Consider the following 10,213-nt stretch of genomic DNA (forward strand, 5'->3'; position numbering starts at 1 on the left):
TACTTATACGGAATTGCAGCTGACCCCTGTAGGAAATCGAACTCATTTATAATAAACTTAAAATTAGTTTTTTTATAACCACAACTAGTTGATTAAATGATTATTTTTCTTTATGGCGACTGTTTATTTTAACATGGGCATGTCATTGGCGGTAGTCAATTGGTCGTCCCTGCATGACTTTCTTTCTGATTACTAATTATTTATTTTTCAACCAATTTGTAATTAATTAATATTATAGTCGATTAAAACCACTTCTTTTAAAATGCATTAATAAGCAGTTTAATTATAATCCTTTTTTATTAATATTTAGTTTTGTATATGAACACATATAGAGAATTATTATATTAAAAAAATATAAAAATAAGGCATGTTAAAGCAATTACATTTCATGACTTAAAGTAAAAGTACTTAAAATTGAAAATATTATATTATGTATTGCGTTAAGCTTTTTTCTTTTCAACGCAAACATTATGAAAATGACGTTTTTTAATAACGGATAAGGCTTTGCGCAATTCCTTTTCTGGGTCATCATAGAGAGGCCGAACTGCATCCATCAATGCTTTAAAAAATTTGTCGAAATCCTTTAAACGTCTTTTGCCGTGAGTGCCATCAATATTTATGTCTAGAATCAATTCTAATGATAGAATTGTTGTCAATGCCTTTGTCAATTTCCCTTTCAGAGACAATTTCATGGCATTGGTCTGTAAGAAAAGCAAGACTATTTGTAAAATAATAAAAGAAGAGAAAAATAATAACTCACATAAACTTGCTGATTTTCATCCATTATGACGTCATTGAGCGTTTTCAGCTCTTCGAGAGTGTTTATAGGAAAAACATTTTTAATTGCAGCATTGTTTTTTTCCTGGCGAACAAGGCTTTCAGTTACTACTTTTTGGACAGACAATGCTGTCATTATAGCTTCATTTTGGGTTTGAATAATGCTTTTGAGCTCCCTAATTTCACCTTGAAATATAAAATACATAAAAATAAAACAAATGCTAAAATAATAAATATTAATAAATCTTACATGTCATTTCTGAAAATTTCCCCTGCATTTCAAAAAATTTCGCATCAAATTGCTTCAAAACTTCAAGTGAACATTGGCAAAGCGCTTTATCATTATTTTCTTTTCCGTTATCTGCAAAAATACGATATTCATATGTAATTAACCATATTTTTGTAATTGTACAAGATACTTACCAATACTGCTCAAACAAATGCGTTTCATTATTGCTGGAAAAATAAATAGGTTTGTATTAATTTAACTTTGTTTTTAAAATGTTAGTAGCACCCGTGCAATAATGGAAGTAAAACTAATTTTTCTCCTGTAGGCAAACCAACGAGCTTACATTCAATTTCATTTTGTTCGAATATTTGTTCATCGCCTAGGTGGCTCGGATCAACAACACAGGTTCCCAAAATTGAAAAGGAGTCACATGGCTCAGTGAAATAGCTTTCGATTCTTGTAAATTTTTTTCCTACAATAAACCCCACCCCAGTGTCTATAAAACCTGTTATTATAATAGGAATAAATGGGTGAATTGCACAGAAGTTATTAGGAACCTTTTTTGAAAAGAAATATTGTGTTGTTGTAAGGCTAATAATTTCATTATGTTTTCGGTTGAACCCTACTTCCTTTTCTTTAATAATCATATTTTCAAACTTTAAGTTATTAGATATTTGTTTCAAAATTTTGGATGGTTTTTTGACATAGTTTTTTAATGTTTGTAGATAGTTTTCAAACGGATATCCTGAAAAGTTCGTAAGTGGGCCAAAATTTTTTACACATTCAGTCAAATGCAGCAGACTATGTATATTGTAGGATACGCTATTCTCCCCGAAAATAAGAGGAAAATTTTCCACAAAAAGTTCGAGCAATATTTGGGCATTCTGTAAATTATTTTGATATGTTCTAGGGCATGATAGAAATCTGCAAGCACAGTGAAGTAGCAAAAATTCGTAGTACAAATCTTCATGCACTCGACCTTTAAGAACAACAATCCCCGTATTAAGTAAGAACTGTCTGAACTCTGATGCTTTCCAATGAAATATTTCATCTAATCCGCTGGGAGTGCGAGAAAATTCCTTAGGAATATTTTTTTTAAGACCTTTCAAATGGTCGGATATTACATTTTTAATGTTTTCTGTTATTTTAAAAATACATCTATTTTTTATAATCCTAATAAGAAATTTTCGCATCACTCCCAGATCGACGAGATGCATCGGATCAAGTGGTACCTGACTTACCATCCCCAAATTAAGCTGTTCAAATGGACTTTTTTCTTCATAAAATTTTTTTTGATGGTGTTCTAAATATTTTCTGCTTGCAAAATCGCTGTCAGAAATAAGCACCCCAGATTTCGTAGAATAAGTTAAAACGCCACCAACTTTTTCTGCAATTTGATTGCATTTCGTGCATCCATGTCGGGAGGTATGACTTACGATGCCACACGCGAACGCTCTTGCCGGTGTATCACAAATTATTGCCCTAACTCTTAATGCAATGGTTTGTTCCCCAAATTCCAGTCCATTTCGCATCAAAATGTCTAGTTCCTGAATAAACTCATGGAGAAATTCTTCAATATTGTTAGGTTTGCTTCGACCTGAAAAAACTCCTACTGAAAAAATAGACAAGCTTGTAATATTGACGACCTTCATCAAAATTGGCCACAATTGAGCTTTTGAATAATGGAAGGCCGTCAATATTTATGTCAACCAAAATTTCGTCACAATCTTTTAGCAAATGTGAAACCCTCTCTAATTGCTTGAGAATTCCAAAATGGGTGTATAACCCAGGGGAGACTTCAGACACAATTAAACAATCATTTTTGTTGTAAAATGCATTAGCACTTGATGGCACATCTAACCCTTCTCCTTTTAAAATTGTCAAGAGTTCGTCAAAACATTTACGAGATGGTTTATTTCTATGATACCATTCTCCTAATTTATCACGCAATGATTGCTCTTTTGCAATAGAACTTAAAAAAGGCATTTCGACATCACTTTCACAAAAAGTATTTTCACATGGCTTTTCTACCACTTCCATTATTGCAGGAGCACGTGTTTCACAATTTTCATTTCTTAATTTCTCCAAATATTTTTCTTTTTCCGCTTTTAGTTTTCGCTTTAAATGTATTTTACTATACATGTTTTATTTATTATTATTTATTACACCTTTTTTGTTTCTTGTTACTTTATATTTAATTCCAAATCGGCTTCTTTACATTAATTTTCCATTGTTCACTTCGAAGGTCGAACTTGTTTTGATTGGCGTACGCCAATCGCATTACATGCCATGACATGTATGTTACTTTGTTTTCTTATTTTCGTTTGCTTTACTTGCTCTGTTTTGTTTTCACATGTGCTTCTATGCAATATTTTTGGTTGATATCTGCATGAGATTCTAAACGATTTGTAGTCACTTGACAATATTTTTGGTTGATATTTGCATGATATTGTAAACAGTTTGTAGTCACTTGTTGAATAGTTAATTTGTAATGTATGATTTACATCAACCGATTATTTTATTTCCTACAGGGACGTGTGTTCCGTATGTAACCAAGGGCCACGAGACACGTCACCACCAGGATACTATGGACGCAGGTATAACAGATTTAAAATATGAATTTTGGAAAACATTACGTTTCGAGTATTAGAACCCTATTTGTGGGACATATCGCATTTATACTGAAAAACAAATGCATCACAACTCATTATTAATTCAACCCTATTTCAAACAAAAGGAATTTTGCAACATTGTTGACATTGACAATACCAAAGTATTGTAAATGTGGAAAATACAACGCAAATATATGTTACGCTGCTTTTTGTTTCTAACATACCAATCACATCCAATATTCTACAAGTCCCTGCAGACTGTCTGCCAGTCTAGCTGTCACATGGTTGGTTGCTCGACAATACGGTAATGCCATTGTGTGTGAGAGGTGAGTAAGTTCTATATAACATATGCCAAATGCTTGGTGTGACAATGTACCCTTAAGATGTCTTCTTGTAAACGCATGTCATTTTGACATGTGTGTCACTTCGTTGAATCGGATGGATAGATGACTGCAATCATTGTGTGTGGTGCGTTTTTGTTATTGCTCCATTGTTGTGAAAATGTTTATCTGACAATTAGTCACACGCTGACCACATAAAACGCCCTCATATCCATATAGCTAACAAATCATTTGACAGGAAACATGTTTGTCAATTTTTTGTTTTTGGGGTGTTTGGATCATATTTAAACGATTATGAGTGAAAACTTATGTTCGTAAGATTTAATTAGTAAACAATCTCAATTGAAACCGGAAGTGTCAAAAGACTCTATATTATTATACACTCCATAATAGGATAAGGCTATTATGTTTGATCTTTTTCAATCTTCATGTAGACACTAACAGTTCCACAAGCGGTGAAAACAAAATATCGGTCCGATATGACTGAAAAGTTCATCTTGTAGAAATAATTCTGATATCAGTATGATGTCTGTAAAGTGAGTCTATACACAAAACGGAGCAGAAGCTTTTAACGAAAAGTCACAGCGGAACAGTGTTGGAAGTTTGAGGATATTTTTTCTTGGAATGGGAATTTCCAGAAATTTGGGGGCTTTTGTGATAGGGATATTTCAAAATCTTTTCAGTATAGGCATGACCAAGGTATTAAACAAGTAAAGTGAAATCTCCAAATAAACAAATGCCTCTATTTATTCCATGGCATTTATTTGTGGTCTAGCATTGTCCTGATGGAAGACAGAACACTTTCTCTTCATTAACCGTGGCAGTGTTGCCAGTGTGCTTCTAGCTCTTGTCCCCAAATCTGGGACGCGTTCATCCCTACTAATCTCCAATTTTAATTAACATTTCCCACAAAACCCTCAATAAATTTTTGATAAATATTTTTCAGAAAAAAAATAATAAATAAAGGAATGGGCTCTGCTAAGAAATACGTAATAATATAAAAATTGGATATATATGAAATTTTTGTTATGTCACACAAAGCCTGGAGGCAGGTGTTCAAAATATTATCCGATACAAAGCCTTATCAGAATTTATTATGGGGAGCCAAATTGTCTTTTGATGCTCCAGAAATAAAAACTGTACTTTTAAATAGTCAAGAAATAAAATTGTGTAATTGATCAATATGAAGGCCTTGTTCAATATGGGCCGATATGAATAATAGTCGTCATATGTATGTAATAATATTTAAACTAAACTGTATTAGAAATTCATATGTTACACCGATTTAACTACACGGACGAAAAATACTGTTTTTCATATGTTTGAATGTAAAAATTATATTTTTGGAACACAAATTTTTTAACACAATATTTTTAAGTGCAAGCATATGTAGAAATCAATGCGTCGTGATGATTAAAAATTCCAAAAAGCAATAATTTTATTTTTTACAAATTATGAAAAACAATTGTCTTGAGGAAATCGTACATAAGTCTAAGGCTACTTTGTTAATCCTCAATTAAAAAAAGAACAAACATATATCACTTGAAATGAAAAATAATCTATGACTACTAGATAATTTAAAACAAAAAACAAAAGTAGGATTTGAAATAGTGTCGCCACATCACTCCCCCTCCAGTGACAACGTCAAATTTGAATTCGCACGGTCTTTCCTGACCGAAGTTTTCTCTGGTGCAATTCAGTTGTAGAGGTGGTACTGTCAGCATCATTTTCTGATTGTAGGATAATAGCTGGCTTTAGCCTATCAACTGATATAGTCTTCTCTTTTCCATTGATATCGACAACGAACGTTTTTTCTGATTTAGAAAGTACTGCAAATGGTCCTTTATAAGGCGGTTGTAGAGGTGGACGAACGGAATCATTGCGAACAAAAACAAATGAAGATTGGCGCAAGTTCCTCGGTTCATATGTTTGATTTTCTCCATGTCTTTTGACTTTTTCTGCCTTTAAAGTTGCCATATCCTCCTTAAACTGTTTAACCCACTCCGAAGTAATAGTTGCAGATTCATCGACGAACTCTCCGGGTAGTGTTAACTCCATACCAAATACAGAACCTGCTGGGGATACTCTAGTATCGTTATTGATTGAAGATCGCAATCCCAACATAACTAATGGCAAAATTTCAGTCCAACGTGGATTTGAATGACACATTATTGCAGACTTGAGAGTTCTATGCCACCGTTCAATCTGTCCATTAGCCTGTGGATGATAAGGCGTAGTATGCGTGACTTGGACACCTAATATTTTCGAGAATTCCCGGAATAAAGATGATTCAAACTGGCGGCCTTGATCTGTAATTACTTGAGAAGGTAGCCCAAAACGCGAAATCCAACCAGTGAGAAAAGCTTTGGCTACAGATTCTGCAGTAACGTCAGATAATGGTATTGCCTCCGGCCATCGTGTAAATCTATCGATACATGTCAAACAATACCTGAATCCATCGGACATAGGGAGAGGTCCAATAAGGTCAATGCTAACAATCTTGAATCTTTCGTCCGGCACAGGAATTTCTCCAAGTAAGCTTTTAGTGTGACGTGAGACCTTACATTGCTGACATTTTATGCAAGATCTAGACCAAAGTGCAATATATTTTCTCATATTTGGCCAAACGTATCTATCTGTTATCAATTTTATAGAAGCCTTTGAACCCGGATGTGACACTCCATGTAGTGTGTCGAAAACTTCTTTTCGAAAGCGTGGTGTTAAATATGGTCTAGCTTTGGAAGTTGATACGTCGCAAATGAGTCTGGTTTTCAAGTCGGGCATCTCTAACGATTTCAAAACTAAATTCGTTGTTTTTGAATTTTGAAATGCTATAAATTCTCCATTGTTCTCCTCTTCCTTAGCCAGGGCGGCATAATCTATTGGCGATGGCATGCATATGGCTTCCAGGCGGGAAAGTCCATCGGCAGTTATATTATCTTTTCCTGGAATATAACGAATATCCACGGTATGTTGTCCGATGAAATCAAGATGCCTGAGCTGTCGTGGTGATGCTTTTTCTGGGCGTTGCTTGAATGCAAAAACCAGTGGCTTATGGTCGGTATATATGCAGAATTTACGACCCTCAAGAAAATGTTGAAAATACTTAACGCCAGTGTACGCAGCCAAAAGTTCACGATCGTACGCGCTGTATCGCATTTGTGTTTCTGAAAGTTTTTTCGAGAAAAACCCCAGAGGTTTCCAATCCTTATCAACCCTCTGTTGGAGAACTGCCCCCATACCAGTATCAGAGGCATCCACCAACAGAGACGTTTCTGCAGAATCTACTGGATACGCCAACAGTGCTGCATTAGACAATTGCATTTTACTTTGCTCGAATGCATTTTGTAGTTCTTGCGTCCAATTGATGAGTCTTTTGTCGTTTTTCTTTTGGCCGATCTTTAGAGTGTTCAATTTTGCTTGTGCTTGAGCAGCATTCGGAATGAAGCGTCGGTAGAAATTCACTGTTCCAAGGAAACGACTTAAGTCTTTTATTGTTTTGGGTAAACTATATTCCTTAATAGCAGCTACCCGTTCTGGATTCGGAGAAAGACCATTTTTGTGACAAAATATCCTAAGAATTTAAGTGCAGGTCTACCAAACTCGCATTTGTCACTATTAATAGTCACTCCATACTCGCGAAGACGACTAAATACTTGTCGTAAGTGACTTTCGTGTTCTTCGTCGTTCTTAGACGCTACTAGTATGTCGTCGATGTAAGCAAAACAAAAATCTAATCCTCGCAAAACTTCGTTTATGAACCGCTGAAATGTTTGTGCTGCATTGCAGAGACCGAAAGTCATGCGGGTAAACTCAAACAAACCAAAGGGCGTAATTATAGCGGTCTTCTGGACGTCTTCTTCAGCTACAGGTATTTGAAAATATGCCTTAACCAAGTCAATCTTTGAAAATACCTTTTTCCCAGCGAGCATATACCCAAAATCATGGATGTGTGGGACAGGATAGCGATCGGGTACTGTTACTTTATTTAAAGATCGATAATCACCACAGGGACGCCACATATTATTTTCCTTGGGTACCATATGAAGAGGACTGGCCCACTGACTCTTAGAAGGACGACAAATACCAAGTTTCATCATGTATTCGAATTCCTCTTTTGCCACTTTTAATTTTTCAGGAGATAGTCGGCGGGGTTTTACACACACAACTGGGCCATTTGTATCAATATTGTGTATCACATTATGCTTTACAGGCGGAAGCTTTATACTTGGTGTAGTGGCATCAGCAAATTCTTTAAGTACAGAACGAAACATTCCCGTATCGTCAGATATGGTTTTAATTGTTAAACTCTTCGGAGGTGAGCATATGCCAGGAGATTTTAGATTCGTGTTGCTATCTACCAATTGGTTATTTCTTACATCAACCAGTAAACCATAATGTTTTAAGAAATCGGAACCTATGATAGGCTGTGTTACATCAGCAATGATGAAGGACCAAAGAAAGCGTCGTCGGAGTCCTATATTGCAATTAATAATTCGTGTACCATAAGTGTTAATTTTAGTGTTGTTAGCAGCGTAAAGTACAAAAGAGTTGGGTGATTTAATCTTGTCTTGCTGGTTGGCTGGTAGAACGGAAATATCGGCCCCAGTATCTATGAGGTACCTGTACTTCGATTCGAAATCTTGAATGAACAGGCGACTTATTTGATGACCACCCTCACCCGCCACCTTAGATGAGGGGTCTAATGGTTTCCCGAACGGTTGAAGTCGCAAGGAGATCGACATCTTGTTGCTTGTGCGCCGAATTTCTTATGATACCAACAAAGAGCCGATGATGTAAAGGATTTGTTGCGGTTTCGTGAGTAGCTGCGGGAATATCTTTGAGTTCGTCGCTGGCGGTCAGTTGAAAGGACATCAATTTTGGAGACAATTTCTTGTATTTGTTTTTCAAGACAAGACAAACGGTCTGCCTCCGTACTAACGCTAACTGAGGCAACAGAATCTGACTGGTCGTAAATTTTATCCGCCATCAAAGCAAGTTTCTCAATTCTGTCTTCACTTACCGAAAGTATTGCTTTTGTAGTTGAGGGAAGACGTTGAATCCATAATGTTCTAAGCAATTCTTCAGATATCTTACCGCAAGACAATTCACGCATTTCTCTTAGCAATGCCGAAGGTTTTTTGTCACCAATACTTACATTTTCCAAAAGTTGTCGTAAACGCTTTTCTTCAGATTCCACAAATTCATTCAATAATGCATCCTTAAGAGTCCTGTAATTATTTTCCTCTGGGGGATTTTCTACAATATGGCTTACGCAGTTTAGAATGTTGCTCTCGATTGAACCTACTAATGTGTGGAACTTGGTATCATCAGCAGTAATTCCAGATGTAATAAATTGTGACTCCAATTGCCAGAACCATAATCGAGGATTTTGTCGCCAGAATGGTGGAACCCTTACCGCAACACGAGATATTTCTAAATGGTTGTTGTCGCCAGGCATTTTGCAAATTTAAATTGATATAACAACAGTTTTCGTCGGGGTCACCAATGTAGAAATCAATGCGTCGTGATGATTAAAAATTCCAAAAAGCAATAATTTTATTTTTTACAAATTATGAAAAACAATTGTCTTGAGGAAATCGTACATAAGTCTAAGGCTACTTTGTTAATCCTCAATTAAAAAAAGAACAAACATATATCACTTGAAATGAAAAATAATCTATGACTACTAGATAATTTAAAACAAAAAACAAAAGTAGGATTTGAAATAGTGTCGCCACACATATAATGTTCATAAACTAGCATAACATGTTTGGGACATATATGTTAATATGTTAGAACATATTGTGTTTGGGACATAAAATGTTTGTAAATATAATATGCTTAGATGCAAACATATATTCATTTAGAAATTGCCTATAAACATATATGTGTTTAGAAAGAGAGACCTAGAGGGTATGCTGCAAGTAAAATAATGGAAGTAACCAAGTGGCGCCTTAAAAATATATCCACACAAAGAAAATTTCATTAAAATTTTTTTCTACCAGTGAAACATAATATGTTTGAACAATACAAACAATATTTTGTTTATTTATTCATGTCTATGGATATAAATTTCCTTACAGACAAACAAAAATAAACTTAATACTAGAAATATATTAAATCCAAAATTTCTCTAAATTTAGATAATGATAACCAAAAATCAAGATCATTTTTGGACATATTATTGAATACAATTAACGCACGACAATTTGGTTCATTAGCCGAATAATTAGTTCTGTGTATATGTGTAG

At 34.9% G+C, this 10,213-nt stretch overlaps 1 protein-coding gene across 1 annotated transcript; it reads right to left on the reverse strand.

The window, feature by feature from the left end:
* Positions 1 to 278: 278 nt before the first annotated feature.
* Positions 279 to 980, reverse strand: LOC142227621 (uncharacterized). Its single transcript, XM_075298100.1, has 2 exons — positions 761 to 980; positions 279 to 701 (listed from the first exon to the last, which is right to left on the reverse strand). Exons 1-2 carry the CDS (start codon positions 911 to 913, stop codon positions 441 to 443), a joined length of 414 nt encoding a protein of 137 aa, XP_075154215.1. The 5' UTR covers positions 914 to 980; the 3' UTR covers positions 279 to 440.
* Positions 981 to 10,213: the final 9,233 nt, after the last annotated feature.

This window comes from Haematobia irritans, chromosome 2 (genome assembly GCF_050003625.1).
Source record: "Haematobia irritans isolate KBUSLIRL chromosome 2, ASM5000362v1, whole genome shotgun sequence".
Classification (NCBI taxonomy): domain Eukaryota; kingdom Metazoa; phylum Arthropoda; class Insecta; order Diptera; family Muscidae; genus Haematobia; species Haematobia irritans.

What these genes read in the sequence shown, in the direction of transcription:
- LOC142227621 (XM_075298100.1), bottom strand. Translation starts at nt 913, where the DNA reads ATGACAGCATTGTCTGTCCAAAAAGTAGTAACTGAAAGCCTTGTTCGC. An exon ending in ATGAAAATCAGCAAGTTTAT is followed by an intron (nt 702 to 760) that starts GTGAGTTATTAT and finishes CTTTTCTTACAG; the next exon opens with ACCAATGCCATGAAATTGTC.